The 22241-nt window shown below is 46.9% G+C and overlaps 2 protein-coding genes and 1 long non-coding RNA gene across 3 annotated transcripts; 2 read left to right on the top strand and 1 right to left on the bottom strand.

The window, feature by feature from the left end:
• Window positions 1–58: 58 nt before the first annotated feature.
• On the top strand, window positions 59–10746 carry LOC133165603 (uncharacterized). Its single transcript, XR_009717631.1, has 4 exons — window positions 59–194; window positions 9988–10201; window positions 10383–10523; window positions 10611–10746. It is a non-coding gene; the product is annotated as an uncharacterized LOC133165603 (long non-coding RNA).
• On the bottom strand, window positions 82–22190 carry LOC133165599 (chloride channel protein 2-like). The gene is made up of 25 exons (XM_061295392.1): window positions 21534–22190; window positions 13130–13298; window positions 10600–10731; window positions 10398–10526; window positions 9976–10109; window positions 9770–9850; window positions 9440–9463; window positions 8352–8430; window positions 8150–8275; window positions 7966–8050; window positions 7311–7412; window positions 6645–6747; window positions 5934–6092; window positions 5652–5721; window positions 5459–5569; window positions 5148–5361; window positions 4940–5073; window positions 4645–4862; window positions 4248–4350; window positions 4131–4177; window positions 3969–4016; window positions 3808–3846; window positions 3643–3747; window positions 3470–3556; window positions 82–3394 (listed from the first exon to the last, which is right to left on the bottom strand). The coding sequence occupies exons 2-25, from the start codon at window positions 13296–13298 to the stop codon at window positions 2930–2932; spliced, it is 2964 nt and encodes a 987-aa protein (XP_061151376.1). The 5' UTR covers window positions 21534–22190; the 3' UTR covers window positions 82–2929.
• LOC133165843 (zona pellucida sperm-binding protein 4-like) lies at window positions 13676–15407 on the top strand. The gene is made up of 7 exons (XM_061295736.1): window positions 13676–13961; window positions 14061–14248; window positions 14327–14424; window positions 14602–14759; window positions 14833–15004; window positions 15084–15228; window positions 15321–15407. Exons 1-7 carry the CDS (start codon window positions 13676–13678, stop codon window positions 15405–15407), a joined length of 1134 nt encoding a protein of 377 aa, XP_061151720.1.
• Window positions 22191–22241: the final 51 nt, after the last annotated feature.

Genomic DNA, 22241 nt, shown 5'->3' with positions numbered 1-22241 from the left:
AAAGATGCGTTGAGCTCGGGTAAAGGAACAGTCGCAAAGAAAGGACCGACGTATGATTATTCCCGAAGGACGTGGGTTCTAATTCAACTTGAAATAGATGATTAGGAGCCTCCCTAATCCATCTGAATGTGGCACCTCCTTTTTGGATAGGCGGCGGCGGAGGAAATACCCCTGACGTGGATTTCAGCGGAAATGTAAGTCAAAAGAACCCTTGCAGATTTAAACATATCATGACTTCGGCCGGGTGTGTCAAACTGCGGCGCGCGGGCCAATTTTGACCCGCACTGTCATTATACCGTTTTTTACAATGTATAATGCGCCCCCATGTATAATACGCACCCTAAAAATGGCATGTTGATGCTGGAAAAAAGCCTGTACCCATGTATAATACGCACCCAAATTTTGACTCCTACTTAAGTCGGTGAACGTAAAATGATTTCAGAAAAAAGATCATCTTTGGGAACAACCGGATGTTATTCCGCCGGTCAGTATCACTGCGCATGCGCTAGCAAACTCGATAGCGAAGAAATGTTTCGGATTTGTGTAGGGTACATTGTGACAGCAAACGAGCAGGTGATCGAGCAAGCGTCTGATACCAGAGCATTGTGTTCGTATGGAGTGTGTTTGAAGTGAACAGCAGAGTAGAAAGCGCATCTGTAATGGCGGCCTCCGTATCATATTCCGATTAAAAAAAATTAATATGTATATATATATATATATATTTTGTACCATGTATAATGCGCACCCCAGATTTTAGGACAATAAATTAGTTAAATTTTGCGCATTATACATGGAAAAAACGGTAGTCTCTGGTTTCAAAAGGAGTTATTTATCCGTTTGTTGTGTAGCCTATACTGTATATAATAGGAGTCGTTTGTACATTTATTTGGGTTGACAGTCACAATGGCCCTCAGAAGACAACTATGACTACGATGCGGCCAAAATGAGTTTGATGACCTGATCTAGGCAAATCGTTTGGTGAGCCCGAGTAAGGATGTCCACATGCATTTTGAGGCTGATCAATCCCCGTTATTTTGACATTTTAAGCGATGTCTGTACAATGATTACTTTAATGTCTCTTTATATTCTTGGTGGCGATGTTTATTTCTACGTTGCCCTTATAAAAGCCACCTGTCCATCTTCACGCCAATTCCAAGCCCTGCGCTTGTTGTCAGTCTGGTGGAAAGCTGCCATAAATTGTTGTCACACAATCAAAGAGAGTAGGGGCCAATATTAACGTTGTGCTTTTGAGGTTCCATGCTTTCAAGGAAGAAAAAATAGTAAGTCATTTTATGAGACTAATGGTCCACACTGTGTACGTTTAGGATTGAAAAATTGTAATCTTCAAGATTTAAGTCACAATATTAAGAGTATAAGGTTGCAAATTTAATTGCACGTTTTTAGATTAAATTGGTAATATTATGAAAAGTGTTGTACATTTTCCAGGCAAAAGGACAAAATATTAGGAGAATAAATTGTAATATTGTGAGAATGCATATATTGAATATATTTTAGAAATGTTAAAATATGACTTTTAATGTTGAAAATCTACATTATGACAAGAATATTATGACTCAAATCTTCAAAGTGTGGCTTGGTTCTTGAAAATGTTTTCTCCTTTTTTCCTAGAAAACGTCCCTTTTTTCCACTTTACTCTCATAACATCCATTTCTTAAACCTGGAGAGTAGACAACTTTTTATCTCCCAAATTATTTTAATGAAAAAATATATAACTGCATTCTCATAGTATTCCAACATGAAAAAATATAGGTCGTTTGTCTCTTAACGTATTGAGCTTTCTTTTTCATTGCGGCCCTGATGCGCCTTCAGAGTGGACAAACAACGTTTAAAAAAAAATCGTAACATTGTCACACAAGACGTCAGACGTGGCAGAACGTCGCCTGGGTGAATTATTTCGCATTAGCTACCATCGTTTGTTTATTGCATATCCGTTGATGTCATCTATAAGAAGTGGCGACAATCGAATAGAAGCTGTCCTATGTTATGGCAATTAGGTAGTTAACAGCCTTGACCTTTGCTCGTCATTCGTGATTCATTTTTGTCCGTACGCAAGGAATGAAGGCACGCCAAGACTTGGTGGTCATCATCCAACATCTGCAGCGTCCATCAACATGATGATGATGACCCATAACCAAGAAATATGACAACCAAGTCATATTGTGACCTACTGGAATCTATTCTATTCAAACATTCATGTCAGTAATTTGAGGCAGGCGTGCAGAACTAATTTTTTTTTTTTTTTTAAATGAAGGGGCCTTAATCAAGTTAGACTATCTATATAAAATATGATGTGACTAACATATTTCATACAATTGTTATATTGTTCAGAGTTGCTATTATTAAGCATTGTGCGAATGTGAATAATTTTACGTCAACAACATTTGTACCAAAAAAGGATCTATAGCTGCATCCTAATAAATTGGATTACAGATCAATTTAAAATGTGAATCTTACAGATAGATTCACTACCTCAGAGTGCAATATTTCATGATTCAATCAAATAATCTTGACTATCATATCTTACAGGTGACGCAAATGAACCACTTTTTGAAGTGAGCTACTGCAACAAAGGAACTTTTAGATACTTGTATATTTGTGGGCTAAATATTGCACCATCTGGGCTCCCCATAACGACACAAATGGGAAAAAAAAAGCCCAATCAAATGTGTCACCCTACCAAAAAATATGACACTGCCCCCTATTGGTCCGGAAGGCAGGTAAGGCGTAGTTTTGCGAGTGTTTTGTATGTCAGCGTTGGTTCAAGCTCGCCAACGGTCGCAAAGACATTCGCAAAAAAACCTCGGACTTTGTGCCTCTGGATTCATCGCTAGTTCTCCCCCAGACTGTGTCTTAAGCGAGGCAGTGTCAAATGGAGGAGCTACTCTAATGGAAGAAAAGTCAACATTCATCACTCGTCAGCGATTGGTCTTGCCTCTGGTTCTGATTGGTCCCCACTCAGAGGGGCGCTCCAGCTTCCTGGCGTCACTTGTTCTGGCTCGGGAGTTTGGCCCGGCGGTGGTTCAAAGTCACAAACCAGCTCGGACTCCTCCGTGTGGGCGGGGCTGCAGTCAAAGGTCAAGTCCGACTGGTCCTCGGTGAACGAGGGGCTCTCCCGGAGCGTCGGCTCGCCCGGCTCGGTCTGGTCCGACGCGTCGACGGGCGTATCGTGGTACGCCACGTCTGGCCGGACCTCCGCCTGGTCCGGCGGTCTGGGTTCCCGCGGCAACGAGAGTCCCCGGTGGCGCATGCACAGTTTGTGGAGCTCTGTGACCTCGGAGATGCTGCTGGTGTTGCCGCTGTCACGGAAACTGGCCAGTGGGGGGCGCACTTTCACCCCCGCCACCGTCACTGAGCCCTCGATGGCCTTACGTAGCTTGACAGGGGAGGGGGTTAAGTCACAAAGTCAGCAAAGACCCGACCGATCAGCCAGCCAAAGAGAAAAACAAACCTCTTTGAGCGACACGACGCCGACCAGACGGCCCATGCTGGTCACGTAGGCGTGATCCAGACCCAGAAGGGAGAAAATGGTGTGGGTCTGCAGGGGTGGGGTGGGGGACAAGACACAAGAACCATGTTGACGAGGTCACAAGCTGAGTCCAGCCCAGGGTCGGCCGCTCGCACCTTATGAAGCGAGGTGTGCTCCACTAGCTGGAATGGAGCCGGATCGATCTTGGAGTTCTTAAAATCCAGCGGCTGGTCCAGTTGCTGTTCTTCCCACTCGGTGATCTAAAAGCAGACGAGACGAGATACTACCGCTCCTACGACTAGAACCGCTATCCTTCTCACCTCAGTTGGGCTCATACAATCGTCTACTTCAGTCGAGTCCTGATGAGAGAAAATAAACATGAACTATTCACACCTTCAAGTCAAGAAGAGAAGAAACACAAACACACAGTCTGCTCATAAGCGAGGCAAGGGTTGCTAGGGAACACACGAAACAATCTTACCGTCATCGAGATCCTCACGCGTTTGGGCTTCCTCCTTTCGCACGGACTCTTCCCACCAAGAGGGACGCGCCGAGAAACGTGAGTGACGAGATAAAAAATGGACTTTCAGATTCGAGTTGAGGTTTAAAAGTGTAGAGTCCCGAAACAGTACTTTCCACCAACCTCTCGCCTCTCTTCGTCTTGCTCGGCATAGGACAGCATCTGAAAAGCTTCCAAGGAAAAAGACACAACCAGATTTCAGACTTGATGTGAATCGGCGACGGCGCGGCGACAAAGTACCGTCGGGCGGGTCGGCGTCGCTGACGGCCGCCGTGCTCTTGAGGGCCGACTTGAGAGGACGGCGAAGGTTGGAGGCGAAGGAGGACGACTCCTCTGTGGAGATCTGCACGCGAGAGACGTTGACAAAAGGGAGGCGCGTGCAAGGTCCACGCCAAACAATGGAGGACGTGCACGGGTGAGGGCACAGAGCGACCACGAGACACACAAGACGAGCGTGTGAAAAGCCACCCAGAGGACATTTCAACACCGCTGATGCTATTTGCCTCACTGATTGGTCTCGAAAAAAAGACACGAGCTCCATCTGCACCTCCTGCTTCATGCAGCTCACATGCCGTGCCTTAAGTGGAGTTCCCCAGCTAGCCCCGCCCTCACACTGGAACCCCGGACGCCTCCACACCTCTTGGGCGCTCACCAAGAAGTGAACCCCTCGATGAGCGTTGTTACGCGGGGATGTGGGGGCGCTGTCGCTAGTCAGGCTGGTGAGGCTGGTCAGGTTGTCGTTGGGGTCGCTGTCCCGGGATAGCAGCTGGCGCAGCCGGCGCTGGCGACTCAGCTGCAGCGAGAGCAGAGACTGCAGCTGAAGCTTCTCGATGGAGCCCAGGAGGATCATAGAGTCTGTAGCGGGAAGCGGACGTCACATAGCATAGCATGGCATAGCGTATTCTCCTTGAGAAGATGTTACCCCGCCTTACCTCGAGATTCAACCAAGGCCAGCGTCTTGAGCTGACCGGTCAGCAGCATCTCCTGCAGCTCCCGATAAGACGAGGTGAGCGTGATGAAGCGCACGTCCCGCACCATGATGTCTTCCACGCGGATATTATACTTCCTGCAACACGGAGGGGACGACAATAACCGCATCCGAAGAGCAAAAGGAAATATCAAGCGGTTTGAAAGACCCACTCGTGATGGCCCATGCCCAACTCGGGAAGATAGGGCAACTTCTTGATGCGGATGATGGAGTCGTACAGCGACGGTTGGAGCGCCTGGGCCACGGCGTTGGCCAAGATCACGGCGATCATCACGGGCAGGATGTGCGAGATCTGGCCCGTCAGCTCGAAGACGATGACGGCGGTGGACACGGTGTGGGTGACGGCCCCGGAAAGCGCCGCAGCACCTGGCGGGAAGATGTCGGGAACGTTTTGGTCATCCTTACCCCCCAACAAATATGAATATTTCAAAGTCCAAAAAGGAAACGGTTGACAGATGCTTACCCACGACAGCGTAACCGCCGGGAACTATGGGATAGACCCTGCCGTCGGCATGGATACCGTCAGGAAACATGGCAGCCATGATCTCTCCAACCAGTCTGCCAAATGCCGCACCTAACCATCACGCGTTGACAACATGATGCATTTTGCGCGATCATATCTTCATGAAGAAGAATCGAGGCTAGTTCGGACTCACCGATGAGGAAAACCGGCATGAAGGCCCCGCACGGAACGGGCATGGTGGTTGCCACGGCGGACATCCAAAACTGAGAGCGGCGGCCATTCAAGTGGACATCCAATGGAAAATGGAGTTTGCAGAGTGAGATTTTTAGAGGATGTGATTGGCCAGATTAACGTGTGATTCTGTTCCTCCTCATTTCTTTCAGATGGTCAAATTTCACTTGTCCGATTTGAGACCCGTTTCCAAGCTCCTCAAGGTTCAATTTTGGAGCCCCTGCTATTTTCCCTGTATTTGTACCTTCATGACGATGAAGAGGACGAGCGTGATGAAGACGTTGACCTGCGGGTGCTTCCAGGCGTGGTGGTGGTGGCTGATGTAGTCAAACTCCTCGGCCACCCCCTGGCGGCACCACGTGCGGTTGTCAAACAACGCCACCAACGACTCGTGCTGCGTCAGCTGAGCCAAGTCACAAACACATTCGTCCTCATTTACGTCAGCCTCGTTACTGAATGGAATTACTCCCTTTTTTCCATAATCAACACAACAGACAATAATGACAGCATTGTGAGTTCTTACCTTTATTTATTGATTTACCGTATTTTCCGGACTATAAGGCGCACCGGATTATAAGGCGCACCATTAATGCATCATGTCAGATTTTTAATCCTAATCAAATCATTCTCCATTTTATCTTTTTTATTTCAACTTCAGACGCAACAAATTACTTTATAATCACAAAATAATGATCCATAGTCTTTTTGATTCACGATTCATAGTCTTCAGCGGGCCACTCATGATTGATTTCATGACACAATTGCTCGGGCCAGTTTAAATTTAGGAATTTGGTCCATATATAAGGCGCACCGGTTTTTAGGTGCGCCTTATAGTCCGGAAAATACGGTATTATAAAATAATAATTGTCAATTGTGGCCATGGGAAGCTCTTTGTGATGTTTTTAAAGTTGACATTGATAATCACTCATGTTAAAAAAAACCAAAGAGTCCTCACCTGGCCCGCCATGAACTGCCCGAGGCCCGGAGGGAACGTGAGCGTGGACACCAGCAGGGTGACGAGCGCCGGATACGCCAAACGCCTGACAGGAAGAGACGGACTGCGGGGTCATTAATAAGAGCGTCCGGCCTCAAGACGGGGGCAGAATTTGATTTTTTCAAGCGCAGGTGCTGAGGGAGCACCAATCCCAAAATAGCTTGTGTGTGATGTGTGAGACGAAGCGACCCAATTAAGACGCCGCCAGGGCAATTTTAAGCACAAATTCAGGACCACTGCATGCAATTTATAGCCTTCGGCAGCATATTTAAATCAATTTAAATGTGGCTTCTCTTCATGCCACTCCAATTTGGACTCCCAACTTCAAAAAATCAGATCAAGAGTTGGACAAAAGTATTTGGACATGTGACACAAGTGGGTACATACATAGTGACTGACACACTGGCCTATTTTTTTTTGGTCACGTTAAATATCTTTTGAGATGTTACAAATCGGTGTGAAGGTGTGTGTACCCCATATCTTATGTGAATTGATTATCTTGTAAAAAAAAAAAGCAATTAGGTTCTCTGTCTGCTAAAGAGCTCCGTCATCCATGGGGACGTCGTGCTGCTTTGTGGCGCTGTAACAATTAGAGGGCTGCTGTGAGGGTGACACTCAATTGCTTACTTCCTCAGGAAGAGCTTGTTTATGGTCTTCTGCTTCCTCATGCACTCCACGATGAGCCGATTCAGGTAGACAAACAGGGCGCCGCCGAAACCGCAGGCGATCCTGAAACGGAACGTCCGTAACGCCAGTCACTCCGCAAACCCTTGGACTTGTCATCTTGGAAATAAATGTTTTGAAAGACACTTCAATTGTATCCGATCCATCGATAATTGATTGTGAAAATATTCGATAGTATATTTAAGCACAAAAAAAACAAGTGTATTTTTTCATTCAACAAAAGTCCACTAGCTTCATGCTAACATGCAATGCAAAATAGCCTTGACAGACGAAAGGAAATTAGCATTGACGATATGGTAATATGTTGCATTTCCGGCATCACATTCAACTGTACTGGCACTGTAACTTTAAATTCAGCATCGTGTAAAAACCAATCCAAAAATGTGAGTTAAAAATTTATAAAGAGCATAAACGATGAACCCTGATAGGAGCACGTAAAATAGAGTAAACCAGCGGGGGGGGGGGGGGGGGAGTTCATTTCATGGCCGACTCTTCAAACACAAATGAAGTCAAGTCGACAGGAATGAAATAAGGAATAGAAGGGAACGCCCTTGGCGAGCTCAAGGGGCTCGGTTGAAGCCGCCGGCACGGCGCTCACCCGAGAACGGCGAAGGCCGGCAGCTCCTGAAGGTCAAAGGGGAAATCCAGACGGAAGCGAGTCTTAAAGAGAGCTGTGATGGTCTCTGAGGCAAAAGAAAAGCAAATCCAGTCAATCAGAAAATACGACAACAAGAATTGGGCCGAACGTGAGGGAACGGATTGGATTTTTTGCGCTGCTCTACCTTCCTCCTGGTTCCATACCGCCAGCACTCGGAAGATGAAGGCGCTAAAGGTAGCAGCGAAGAAGCCCCTCCAGTAGTTCCTCACGGCAAAAAACGTCGACGTGACCTCGATGCTGAACAACACCCCTTTGGTGCACACGCGCAAGTGCTTGGCATATTGACAACACGGACAATATGCTCAGAACACTTTCCGTCATTTTACCTCCGATAGGCGCAGCAAAGCAGCAACCAACGCCCACCGCGCAAGCGGCCGACAGCATTTCGGTGTTCCTCAACTCATTCTGCCCAATCAGCGTCAGACGTGAGACAAAAAAAATAAAAATTGAAATGCATATACACAGTAGCAGGGGCTCCATTTATGACATAGTTGGACTCCTATGGTGGCGACTTGTAGAACGTCCGTCAATAAAGCCGGGGTAAAAATCATAATTATAGTGAATATTTGTATGAAAAACAAATACAAGAATGTCCCTAATGTCTTGACATGCAGAAAAATATATCAAACATTAGCCACATAGCATCATTGTCGAGGTAAAAGTGCTCTCTTCATTTTTCTTCTCATTTGTTGAATGTCTTGGGGGTGGGGGGGCTTTATGCAATCATGCTATTTAGCTAATGATCTTTTCAAGAAATGACATTTCCGACCACATTTTATTCATTCGACTTTTGCGATGCAAAGATTAATTCTCGTTGCAGTGGCGGGGGGAGCTTGATTCAATTTAAAGTAAATATTGAAAATAGGATGTATGCATTTATATTGCAAATATAAACTGTGAAATAATTAAGATGGAAAAAAGCCCAACAGCATTGTTCATAGCTGCAAGTTGAAAAGAACATTTCTTGAAAATAGGCCTGGCCCGTGTGTCAATTCAAGACGTCAAATGTGGCTAGAGCGCCATTGCAGCAAATACGTACGGGGGTTCGCGCCGCGAGCAAAACGCTGCACTACAAAGCCGCCCTTGCAGAGGATCCGCATGAGACATGTTGAAGGCACAGAACGATGGGCGTGGCGGATGGATGACACACTGCAGACACATGGAAAGACATCCAGCTAGCGTGGACGCAAATGGACGTGGCGCATGGAAAAGCCCTTTTGGCATTTTGTCCATATCCTTCATCTCCAGCTTTGAAAGAAAAAAAGAGTATCTCGTAAGACACTGTGTTCTTCTAGGACTTGTCTTAGCGCAAAGAGCAAAAAAAAAAATCATTATGCTGGACAGCAAAAATATGGAATAAATGCTCCGACTGCTTCTGATTACTCATGTGGATGGAAATGACCACAAGTCATACCTTACTTCCCTCGAAGGGCTCTTCCTTTAGCGGTAATAGGAAAAAAAAAAAAAAAAAAAAGGAAAAGATGTTTGAGTAACAGAGTGCCCAAGTTACCTTTTCTCTCTTCGAACAAGCAGCAAATGAACTCCGGCAAGCAGTCTGCTTTGGACTGAATGAACATCTCCCCAGTCTGATTATCTTCTAATGGGAGCTCGACCTCCTTGGACTATTTCAGTCCAACTAAAAGCAATGTTCGCCGCCCTTCATCTTTGAGAGGGCGTCCTGTTGAGCGGTAAACATCTCGACTTACTTCCGAGCAATCGAGCAATACATCAAGTCCGGTCTCACCATGTAGATTCCGCCAAAAAGAGCGGCCATGAATTTGCTGAGAAGGGCGGCGCACAGGCTGGCCACGTGTACGAAAGGTCCCTGGAAGAACAGGATGGAGAAGAGTAACACCTTAGTGGAACATCTTCAGTGGTGGAGAATCGGGCTGCTGGAACCACCACAAATTTGCTTTGAATATGGTTTTGTATATGTGTCTGATCCTCTACCTCCTTCCCCAGAGGCATCCCGCTGCCCAGGGCGCAGGTGAGCCCGATGACCTTGGCCACAAACGTCTTAAAAGTCAAGTACTCCTTGAGGACCACCCCCCTCAGGATGGTCTTCATCTCTGGAATGCCCGAGCCTGAGCCACCGCAACATGCCAGGTGTTGCCATGATGGAATGGAGGCAAAAGAGGAGTTGAAAGAAAGCAATTACAGAGGAGCAGAAAAAAAGGTTGGAGGGGGGAGGGAGGTCGGGGCGCTGATTGATATTCATATAAGCTTCTATATGCACATCTCATTCGATGGCTAAAAGGGAGGCTCGTTCGCGTCCTCCACGGCCTCCTAGGGAGGCAATTAGGTTCTTCAAACATGCAGCGGCCGCTGTCGATAGCAAACTAATGAATTCCTTCAAGGTGCGCCTGCCTCACCCACGGCCTGCGGGGCCAGGATCTGCGTGAATCCTGCCGAGAACGTGATGAGCACCACGGGGTAGCTGACCCAGGCGATGTACTGCAGCAGCAGATGATTGTCCAGGCCGCTGTACATCCACTTCTGTACTGCACGCACACACGCAGCCCAGATTGTCAACCTGGCTAAGGTTATCTCGTCTGCTCTGAGACTCTTTTCTACCTTCTTGGCAGAAGGCGATGGCGTAGTCCATGACCCAACTGACCAGCGCCATGAGCAGCCCCAGTAGGATGAGGAAGATCCAGTCCTCTCCCAGCCGCGAGATCAGAAACTTCTGACAGCTGGAGGCGCATGCTGGAATGTGGACAGAGAAAGAAAAACTTTTTTGAAATCAGCAGAAATGATTTATTCCAATTTGTGCCCCCAGAACAACTATGTACTTTTTTTTTTTTTTTTTTCCCCCATCTGGGAATGGATTTTCTCTTTATGCGACAATTCCATTCGAATAGCGAGCATAATCATTTGTAAAAGCAAGAAAAAGAAAACTTCCAGATCCAAATAGCAATCAGTGCCGCGGCTTAGTAAATAACCTCATTATGCGGAATGTTTGTCGAGAGGCTTTTGTACATCCGCCGTTAATGAGAAGGCGTTTGCTTTTGTAAGCCCCACTCGCGGAAACAACAAAACAAAAGTGCTTGTCATATTCATGTCAAATTGACGGAATAATAATAAAATTTTTAAAAAAAGCTGATTTGTGCTGAAAGTGAGCAAATAACAAAATGCGACAATTCCTCCACAAGCGCTTTGATCATTTTGGTTTATTTCACACTCGACTGGTCGCTGCCAGGAAGATGCAGTAACAAGTCTCCCAACGCATTCCTGCTTCGCCATCGAAAAGACAAAAAAACACAATCCGAGGCTGTTTTTAACTCTGGGCCCAAAAATAAAAAAAAAGAAAAGCTTTTTGTTGTGTGTGTGGGCTACCTACCCTTGTCCAAAAAGCTTCAGCGCTAGTTACTCATCAAAACCACACAAATGTCGTCCAGCCTCCACATATACACACACACACACACACACGAGGGAATCGCTAAAACTCCCACAGTAGAATTTGTGAAACTCTTATCTAACAAGGCAAAACCGAGAAGAGCTGTCCAGCCAGCCACAATGGCTAAAAACAGTTTCCTAGCCTTTTTGGAACTACAGCACAGTGTGATTCTATATTGGGCAAAAGTAGAATGTTCCATTTTTGCAATTATAACCACCTTGGTCATTGTTCCGCCTGTCACTACATCACTGGCATATATATATCAATGCATTATTTGTGGTAAATAAATAAATAAATATTTCTACGAATCATTTCTACAGCACACCTTGTTTGCCTTGAATGATCGGTTTGGTGTGTATATTTGGATCTACAAGCAAGCAGGTGCCAGAACACATCAGTGTTCTGGCGAGTGTCACGAGCGGAGTGGAAGATGGAGCAGGACGACCACGTGCAGCTTGGAAAAGGGTTTATTGCAGGAACTAACAGACTCGGTAACAGACATAACTTGCAACCAAACCAACAACAGATACTGACCGGGATGTGAGACAAAGGGACCGGGTGACATTAGCAATGAACCGACAGGGGAGCGACACAGAGACAGGACTTAAATACATGACTGAAAATGAGAGGCAGGTGAGAATGATCACACTGATTGAGGGAACACAGGAGGGGAGGGGCGACGCCAACAGAAACCATGGCAACCTAGCAAAACTGGGGACCAATCATGACAGCGAGGCTTTTAAACAACCCCCATAAAAATGGAGCGAGGCGGAATTTAAAGGCACTTCCTGTCGCGCTCTATCCGTCTCAGCTTTAATCAGATCACTGCTCGCAAGGGCAAACGGACAACACATCGTTAATCGCCGTTGTTGGATTGGCCACTTCACGTAAGTTTAGGGAGGGATGGATGGATGGATGGATGGATGGATGGATGGAGGGAGGGAAGGAAGGACGGAACGAAGGACGGGAGGGAGGGAGGGAGGGAGGGAGGGAGGGAGGGAGGGAGGAAGGAAGGAAGGAAGGAAGGAAGGAAGGAAGGAAGGAAGGAAGGAAGGAAGGAAGGAAGGAAGGAAGGAAGGAAGGAAGGAAGAAAGGAAGAAAGGAAGAAAGGAAGAAAGGAAGAAAGGAAGAAAGGAAGAAAGGAAGGAAGGAAGGAAGGAAGGAAGGAAGGAAGGAAGGAAGGAAGGAAGGAAGGAAGGAAGGAAGGAAGGAAGGAAGGAAGGAAGGAAGGAAGGAAGGAAGGAAGGAAGGAAGGATGGATGGATGGATGGATGGATGGATGGATAGACTGGCTGAAATGGAGCTTTCCTTCTCAGGCACTACCTCCTCTCCTTTTGCGAGACGCGAGATAATCTGACTGACGTCGAGACTGAACCAGCGAGTAAACAAGACGCCGGCACCAGCGCAGATCCCTCACACACGCGCCCAGCGCTTGTGTTTGTCATTGAGAGAGGCAGCTTGGCCCGAGGTCCTTGCTCAGACGGGTCGCATGCAATCACGCTCGCATCTCGTCACCTCATCCCTCCACTCTACTTTGAAGATGGAACGTATTGTTCCAAACATTTTTATGCCTTTTGCAGCAACACCACCAAAGGCATTCTTAGATTTGCCCGATGAGATGCCATCATTTGAATCATGACATCCATGTTGCCTTTGTTTTCCATAGAATGAAAGGTCAGAAAAAGAAAAAGACACAAAAGCACTCACACCGGCACTTGGCGCACGGTTCTTTCTGGTACTCGTGCAGATCCGCCGCACGACTTCGGACGCTGGCGTTCCGCCGCAGCCCTTCGCCGTTGCGCACGCCGCCATCGCGCAGGCGGGCCGCTTCCGCCTTAGCGTAGGCACCCAGCTCCTGCGTGCACCGCCCATACATCTGTAGGGGTCACAAAGGTCACACACGGCGAGAGGGGGGGACTTGCTCAACATAATAATCAACAATCATTTTATTGCAATGGTTATTTATTTACTCAAACATAATCCATAACACTGGAAAATGATTCTCCATGCACATTTGCAAGTGTAAATATTGAACAGTGGTCAATGCAGACAAGGCAAAATACAAACTTCTATCAGCTTGTTTAAAAAAAAAAAAATGGTTTTGCCAAAATGGCTTCCTGCTAATGAGCTGCACCTGTCCACGTGGCTACCATTCAATTGCCTCCCAATGAGAAAGGGGCGGAGCTACTGCTGGACCAGTATAAAGCCTGCGTCTGACTCTACCACTTTGTCCTTGTACTCTTGAGCACAGCCATGGAGCGTTCCAGGAGCCCGCTTGGTCTTTGGCTGGTGATTGTTGGACTTTTGGTCGGCGCTGCAGTGGCCCAGCACTGGATGGAGGCCCTGAACACCAACAGCAAGCGTCCTGCGCCGCTACCTCAGAAGCAGACAGGAGTTCCTGCGCCTGCGCCCCACGATGACAAATGCCAAGTGGAGCACAATGAGATGATCCAGTGCGGCACCCGCGATATCACCAAGGAGCAATGCGTAGCCATCAACTGCTGCCACGATGGACGGCGCTGCTATTACGGCAAAGCAGGTAAATGCAAGCTGAATTCTCATAGCGGGCCAAGTCGTGTTAAAAAATGGCCGATTGTGCTACTGACCCTGTCAAACCTTTTTTTTTTTTACTCGTCAGTGACTGTGCAGTGTACAAGAGACGGCCAATTTGTGGTGGTGCTAGCTCGTGACTCCACGATGCCGCCGGTGGATGTGACTGCGGTCAGCCTGATGGAAATGAACGATCCCGCTTGCAACGCGGTCGACGCCACCGCCACATTCGCCATCTTTCAGTTCCCCATGTCCATGTGCGGCACAACGGTCAAGGTGGGTGGCTTTTGCTTTAAAATGATCAACTTTGCCGATAAAACGACACGCTTGTCTCATAACGGCGAATTTCTGCAGGAGGAAAACGGCTTTGTGGTATACGAGAACCACATGTCATCGTCGTATGAAGTGGGAATCGGACCTCGAGGTTCCATCACCCGCGACAGCCATTTTGAGTCAGTGCTTGAGAATTGAAAACTTGCATTAGATTTGAAATATGACAGTTGCGTTTAAAATGCTAACTTTTTTTTTTAAATAATTCTTAATGGCTTAAAGTGCTTAATTCCTCGTCTTTCTGCACAGCAGTCAAGTGGCCTCTTTAGTGTTTAGAACTTCCTGATCTTTTTGCCCAGGCTTCTATTCCAGTGTAGATATTCAGGCACAGCTGTGGAAGCGCTGGTCGTGGAGGTCAACTCCCTCCCTGCACCTGTGCCAGTGGCTGCCGGTGGACCTCTCAGGGTGGAGCTCAGACTGGGCAACGGGGAGTGTCTCTCAAAGGGTTGTGTGGAAGGTGCGTACGGCAGCAGCGCCTCAGTCTTTCCACGTGCTCCTTTTCATGCCTCAAAGTGAAACTCTACTTGCAGAGGAGGTGGCGTACAACTCTTTCTACGCCGCAGTAGATTACCCCATCACTAAAGTTCTCAAGCAACCTGTATATGTTGAGGTCCGCATCCTGGACAGGTCTGATCCCAGCATTGTTTTGAATCTGGAGCGCTGCTGGGCCACCACCACGCCTAATTCCAACAGCGTCCCTCAGTGGGATCTTCTAGTGGATGGGTAAACTAATCTCTCCACCAAATTCAGCAATGGGATATTGAAAGCTGGATCGTTGCAGGTGCCCCTACCACGATGACCGCTACCAGACCGTTGTGGTGCCTGTGCACGACTCTAGAATTCCTTTCCCGACACACTACAAGCGCTTCATCTTGAAGATGTTCTCCTTTGTGGAGCCAAACCACTATGCTCCTCAGAAGGACAGGGTACGCTGTCAAAACTTCACTTGAGTGGATTCAGTGGAAGGCAGTCATGCTTGATTTGGGAACTAATTCCAAGAATGTGATTTTCTCTTCAGGTTTTCATCCACTGCATGACATCTGTGTGCTACCCAAGCAACCTGCACTCCTGTGACCAAATGTGCTATGGCAGACATCGTGAGTAACCCGCCTAAGTCATGACTGTGCTGCCATCTTGACGCTTTATTTTTTTCTATTTGTCAGCATCTGCAGGAAAACCTCAGACTACTGCCCGTAAGGTTCTAAACCAGGATGTGGTCTCTAGCAGACAGGTGAATCTAGCCCCAATGAGGGGCTACCCTACTGGTCCCCTGAGAAAATGGACGAAATGACCACTTACCCAAAGCCAGTCATGACTTTTAATAAAGGCTTCATTAAAAGCATCTTTGTTGCAGCCGGGCTTTCTTTGTTCATGTGAAGGTCACTGCCAGGGCTCCATGCGCGAGGCACTAATGGAACTTGGCTCCGCCCACAAAATGTGATTCATTTCTGCTTGGCGTCAATCGAAAGCTAAAGATCGACACATTGCATCTGGGCACTGCATAGACTAGAATGAGCTTTATTTTGCCTGAGGACATAATGTGGCTTGCATTAAGCCTGACCTTTTGAATCCCATGTAAACTTGAGGCAGGCTTTAAAAGGCTATGGGAGCTGTTCTGCAAGGTATCCATTTTTCCAGTTTGACATCTAACACTCATTAAAATGGCTGTTTGCGTCAATGGTGGCAATGGATTTAAAAGTGTGCATCCTCAGTCTTGCTGTGAAGCTGTCCACTTTTTTCCTTGCTGCATCATTCTCACTCACTGCTCTGCGTTTTTTTTTTTTTTTCCCAACTCCCCCCCCCCCCCCCCCCCCCTTTCATTGAAATGGGTATCACGAGTCATCCAGGCCTGCTTGTTCTGCTCTTGTGAACACGGGGTGGAGGTTTGTGGAAAGAAAAGCTGCTCGGTAGGCAGCTTCCCTCCTGACAGATGGACAAAGAGCACAATGTTGATTTCCCTTTTCGTCCACCCACAATCCAACCTGCCTGTGAATGTTGGAGCTACGGCACTTGGCATGAATTGGGACAGTCGGCTAGATAATTAAACGTTGCGCATTGGTAGATAAGCTAGCATCAAGTTGTCCTTGAGCCAAGATGATTATGATTTAACCGGGGTCTGTCAGCCTGGTTAATGAAGGCTGTGTATTTTATGATCTTTCTTTTATGGTCTCCCACCTTTACAAGTTCTTGGCATTCCGCTCTTGTCTAGTGGAGTTATTTCCTATCGAGGTGACCTTCGGTCATTTTTGATTGTGTGCGTGATAGCGGATTCAAATTGTCCATGGCTCAGTTTGCCATACAATTGAGAGCAGTGACTTGATGTGATGATGACTCAGTCACAGTAGATGGCACACATTCAGCCTTGTAAGTGTTTAATTGGGACATGTTAGTGGTTCTCTATCCGCCTTCCTGCTGGTAGAGACGGGGAGAGCAGTACCTGGGCCATCTGGACCTCGCAAGAGCAGCAGGTGGGTTACCAGAGCTGCTGTCTCACGTTGGGCCAACTCCCACGAGAGCAACTTCAGAAGCAGAATTAGTCAGTTTAACTCCCACACTGAACCCTGGACACCAGTTCAGCTCTCGCGCCTCCCATCTGGTTCCCGTTGGATGGATGTGTGTGCTGGGTAACTGGAAAAATCTGCATTTGATAGTTGTTTACTTTTTATCGTGCCCGACCTAGATTGTGACGAGTTTTATTATCGTGTGAAACGGCGTGAAGAGCTCCAATCATTGATTGATTTTCTCCAGCCTTTCTCCCGATAGTGAGGCGATGCAGCCAGCGCATGAGCGGGCATCGCACAACAGATGAGATTCAAGTTCTTCATTATTCAGCAAATCCCAAGGCGCTGCCGCGTAATCAATTCGCCATGAGGAGATGGAGGCGGTGCAAAGGACATTTATTTGACATTCTAATGACCACAGACTTGTGTGTCCCTGCAAAACGGCTCAGGAAAATTTGGTTGCTACATGAAAGAAACATCATGACAAAGTTAACGGAGATGTCTCGAGGCAAGGCGGAGGGAGATACTGTCTGTTTTTCTTTGGCTGATGGGATTTTTCTTTTTCGAGAGAAGCGTCGCAGATGTTAAATATGATAGATAGCGTGACTGTGATGGAGACCAACTCAATTGGGCCCCTAAACACTTCTCAACCGCAGCAGAACACACAAACTGGACTCATCTTGCTTGCCATCATTAGAGCCAGGCTTACAAACAAAAATGCATTTGAAACACCCTAGACCGAAGGATGATCACTCCGAATGATCGCATTTTGAGACGTCGATTAAGCTCGAATAGTAAAGCTTCCATTGTAAATAATCTCGTGGTCCTTTTCTCGTGGAACTTTGTGCAATCTATTTTAGGAGTCAAATGAATTGTGATTTTCTTCCTCCCCCTCTGCAAACACTGCAGACATTCCTTCTGCAGCGGTGCGCAGGTAAGAGTCCAATTTGGCAGTGACAGCACCTGGAATGGACCCGAGCCACCGGCAGCGTGGGAGAAAGGACAGGAGTGCTGACTGGGGGGGATGCAAAGAGACAGCACTGTCACCTGAAGTGTCTTTGGATACGGAGGGGAAGGTCACGCTACGAGATGGAAACGAGTCATGATTGGAGAAGGATAACCTTGACAAGGACAAGTGCTGCTGCTTCAGCCATGTAGAAAAACAACTGCTAATCTGTTGTCAATATCAAAACACATTTTAAATGAGGCCTTTTTCTATACCGATTAGCTTCATTGTGTTACATGTGAGCTGGAATCTATCCAGCACCACTTTATGGCATCCAAATAAATTGCTCAGCGTCCAGCCCTTGAAACTTTTCGAAATAAACAAATGCTGACGTCACACTTGTGAGTGTGGATGGAGAGATTTGCGCGCACAGCTATAATCAGAAAGCCACTTGCAGTCAGATCATACGAAACATTCAATTTGTCTGGCAGATTGTGGAATATTAAGTGGGACTCGTGCGCGTGTGCCACTGCACCAGCGTAGCATGTTTTACATAAAGATATTGCAGCACTGAGGCGTTAAATATTTATCAGCCCGGGCCAGACTGGAGAATCGGGAGGAGATCTTCTTTGCGCTCAACTGTCATGATAGAAATCTATGTGACAAGGAAAAATATTACAGTCCGACAAATTTGTTGTAATATGATGGAAATCTGATTGGACTAATGGTGTGAAAAACAAGAAAAATTCACGTGGAAGAACAACAAATGGTTAAAGTTCTCTATTTCGGTATTATTTGAACATTTTCGTGTTTAATCATGCCAGTGTTTATCTGGGATCTCACTCGTTAATGATCGAGTCATCTGAGATCGATTGTTAATGCCTCTTTGCACCTACTTTGCGAATTCTGAAGTCAAGTCTGTTTAGGAATCGATACTCACGATTTCTTTCGTGATTTTTTTCTCCCTGTTTTCAGGTAAGCGTTTCTTTATTGTATGTCGTTGTTTGCTATTATGTAGACGACATTGGCCCGATCGTGCAAGAGAATGTTGTGTAAATATTTTCTTTTATATGTGTCAAGTGTCTACTGTGCGTGGGCCCCGCTCTTGGACTTTGCATACCGCCACATTGGGACAAACTGTGTGCATGCACACACGTCGCCGCTTGCTAAAATGTTTTTTATAGTTGCTCATATTTGGGCGAAGTGGAAATCCGACTTTGCTTGCGCTCGGCAACCAATAAGAAGGGAGAAAAAGGCTGACGTCACTGAAAGCCAGCAATCTGGTGGCGAGAAGATGAAATTGAAATGTGATCGCTAAAATGAAAATTGCTCTGGACAAATGAGATGGCTGAAATCTGATTGGACCAAAAAAACTGAAAACAGAGGCATAAGAAACACTAAAAAAATAAGATGATAGACTTCTGGCAATTTCAAATGTTACAAGTGAGGATATAAATGTGTGTGCCTGCTTACTGGCTTGTGACTGATCCCTGCAGCTGCCAATTCCTGAGCTCCCCGGTGTTAGAAGGACATGAGCGTACCACCTCAAAACATCTGCTCTGACACAGCACCCCTGGCGTGTATATGAAGGTGAAAACATATGCTCGCTCCATCCCAACCACACGCATCAACACTCGTCACGCCTTCTTTGCCGCACGTGCACAAACCAAATGAAACCAGGACGAATAATTGAGATCGTATAAGAATCAGAGCAGAGGGGAAAAAATCTACTGTAATGTTCTGGCACAAAGTCCTGTTCTCTGCCCACTTGGAATCCTTTGAGGCAGACCCAGCATACATTGCGACCGACAGCAGGGAAGAAGCCGGCGACCCGTGAAGCCGTCCTCGGTGGCTCTCCTGCTGTCGTTCGCAGACAAGGTCTCACCTGGACCGCTCCCGCAGAAGAACTCTAGAGCAAGCTCTGTTTTTGCACTTCATATCTCACAATTGGGTACTAAAATGCATTTTTCCTGGCGCAAACAAAGACAGCTATTCTATTTGGAAGATTTCTGCAAACACGCTGCGTTGCACTGCCGCACGCTAGCTCGGTTTGAGATTTCCTCCAGGAGAACGCATCAAGACTGATCTTTCCAGCAACAGTGAGATGTTCCCCATTCCGAGTTGTACGAGCTTGACGGCTGTAAGACTCCGAGGACGCTTTGCAACACAACGATCCAATCTTAGAGCGCGATGCGAGGAGCGCCGGACCGCCAGTGTGGGCTGACGCTTTATCTGATTGCATTTTGCTTAGATTCTCCAGAGCCAAAACACACATGCAGGGTTTCACCCCGACGAGGACATTCGATGCAGAGCGCGGTAGCCTCGAAAGTCGAAGGGCTCGGCCCTGCGGATCCATTGCATTGATTTTGGATTCATTAAGAATTCGGTGGGCCGTGTGGAACCGGATTGATCGAGTGTGCTTATGTGATTGCTTTGTTTACTCACTCTGTACTCCTAAAAATAGCCAATTGTGATCTACATGCTGGCGAAGTGACGACTCGAAAAGATTTATTGTTGCATGTTGATATTTATCCATTTCTAAATTCTTGTGAGCATCACAAACAGAAATGAATAAGTAGCATTGAATACGAATAGACTAAATAGCAGTAACAGTACTCAACTCAACTGCGTTTGATCTTCCAGGGGCTACGCTATAAACAAACTGATATATGCTTGGGTCGTTTCAGCCATGTCAACTCGTTCCAATTTATGTCTGTTCTAAAGTCAGAATGACATCAAACCGTTTTCATTGGTTGAGTCGCTACCGATGAATCATCGCGGGCTCATGACGAAAGCCAATGATCCATTTGTAAGCACTTGAAAATAGAGGAAAAAAAGTCAACAGTAGCTGTGATGGATGGTCGGAATGTGTCGCAGCTACTTTATTTTCTTGCTCATCTGCATATTTGAAGAAGTCTTTCTGCTAACTGAAATGATTCATTTCACACACTATGTCAGTTCTCTCGCCGGACCTTGGCATCAACCCAGGAGATGCTCATGAATATTCGATCACTAGAGAGGAAAACGTGGGAAGGATTACATCGGTTACACACTATATCTTTATAGACACACGCACACACGCATCTTTTGAATGCATGTCCAACGATTCAGCGTTTCGATTATTCGACAAAAATGAGTCTTCACCAGCTTGCAGCTAAAATAGAGAATGGAAGAGCAAATGCTTACCAAAGATATTGAAATATGACTTTTGAACAATTATGCTCCACTGATGATGATGTACTTAAAAGTAAGGGATATCTTTGAGTCAATCATTTACATCCTGATCACTGTCACATTTCTTGTTTGTGTGCCGTAAGCTTGCTTTGTTTGATTGTCAATGTCTTTGACAATACGCATGCATTAGGGAGATGCATTTACTCCAAATCCCGATGTTCGTGCCATGTCTGCGGTGTTTTCGTTTGTGTCGGTGATACGGAGCAATATCAGCCGTCCTTCGGGGACCCCATACTTTCCAACAGCGAGCAACAGCTAGAAAGGGGCCCCATGCGGGGGGTTTCCAGCAGGTTGTCCTTAAAACAGCGCCATTGTTTTGTCATCGTTCATTTTGGTCGTCTGCAAGTTTATCAACGGTAAAATTGGCGAGCGCCCACAGGGATTGCAAGTAATCAGGGTAAAAAAATAATAAAATAAAAACACGTAGCACAAAAAGCCCTTCTGGTAGCATTTGCCCTTGAGCGAAGACATGGACAAAGTTGATCAGAAAGCACATTTTTGACCGTTGAGAAAGGTAGAAACGAATGGAACGTAACAAACTCGTACTCACTTTTCCCCTGGGCGACTCCGCTCCTCCCGACGCTTCCAAATCGTCAGCTGCGACGTCGCTCCATTGCACCTCGCGGAAAGAAGACGCAAGTTGAAGCAAGGACGCGCGCTGCCACAGGTTGCTCCTAGCTGCCGCTCTCCTTAATCGATAACGTGACCGGGCTGCAAATGACACGCGTGGGAGCTCTCGCTGGATGCCACCCGCAGGCTCGTCGAAGATGCGCAAGCCATTCGGCGGCTCTGGAAAGTTACTCGCGCCGCGCGTAATTCACGGCTTTTGCGCACACGAGCAAGCCGTTTGGATCGATTTCATCATCGGCGAAGATGCCTTTTTGTGCCGCACCGGCGAATAGAGAAAGACGTCCTTTTAGGCCGGCTCGGGCTGATGTGGGAGGATGAAGACAGCGGGGGACCGGGAGTCGTGTCTGTGATGCAATGCGGGTAGCGCCGGTGTCGCGTCCTGCAGCTTTCCCCATGCGTGCAGAAATGCTGGCACCCCGGTCCGGTCGGAGCGGATGTGTGCATTCGTCTTAATTTCGGGATTGTCTGCAGAGACAAGGAAGGGGAGGAGGAGGAGGAGAAGGCAAACTATGTGTACGTTCTTCAACTCTCTCTCTCTCTCTCTCTCTCTCTCTCTCTCTCTCTCTCTCTCTCTCTCTCTCTCTCTGTTCAGTGGGGCCTTACAGAATTGCGTCACAATTATATCAAC

The sequence above is a fragment of the Syngnathus typhle genome, linkage group LG13 (assembly GCF_033458585.1).
Source record: "Syngnathus typhle isolate RoL2023-S1 ecotype Sweden linkage group LG13, RoL_Styp_1.0, whole genome shotgun sequence".
Classification (NCBI taxonomy): domain Eukaryota; kingdom Metazoa; phylum Chordata; class Actinopteri; order Syngnathiformes; family Syngnathidae; genus Syngnathus; species Syngnathus typhle.
The sequence above is the reverse complement of the archived record's forward strand: the minus strand, read 5'-3'. Positions and strand labels throughout refer to the sequence as shown.

Coding starts and splice junctions, on each gene's coding strand:
- LOC133165843 (XM_061295736.1), top strand. CDS start 13,676: ATGGAGCGTTCCAGGAGCCCGCTTGGTCTTTGGCTGGTGATTGTTGGA. Junction 14,425..14,601: donor ACCCGCGACAGCCATTTTGA/GTCAGTGCTTGA, acceptor CTTTTTGCCCAG/GCTTCTATTCCAGTGTAGAT. Junction 15,005..15,083: donor AATTCCAACAGCGTCCCTCA/GTGGGATCTTCT, acceptor GGATCGTTGCAG/GTGCCCCTACCACGATGACC.
- LOC133165599 (XM_061295392.1), bottom strand. CDS start 13,298: ATGTATGGGCGGTGCACGCAGGAGCTGGGTGCCTACGCTAAGGCGGAA. Junction 4,863..4,939: donor GGCCTTGGTTGAATCTCGAG/GTAAGGCGGGGT, acceptor TTCCCGCTACAG/ACTCTATGATCCTCCTGGGC. Junction 3,748..3,807: donor ATTGTATGAGCCCAACTGAG/GTGAGAAGGATA, acceptor GTCTGCTTTTAG/ATCACCGAGTGGGAAGAACA.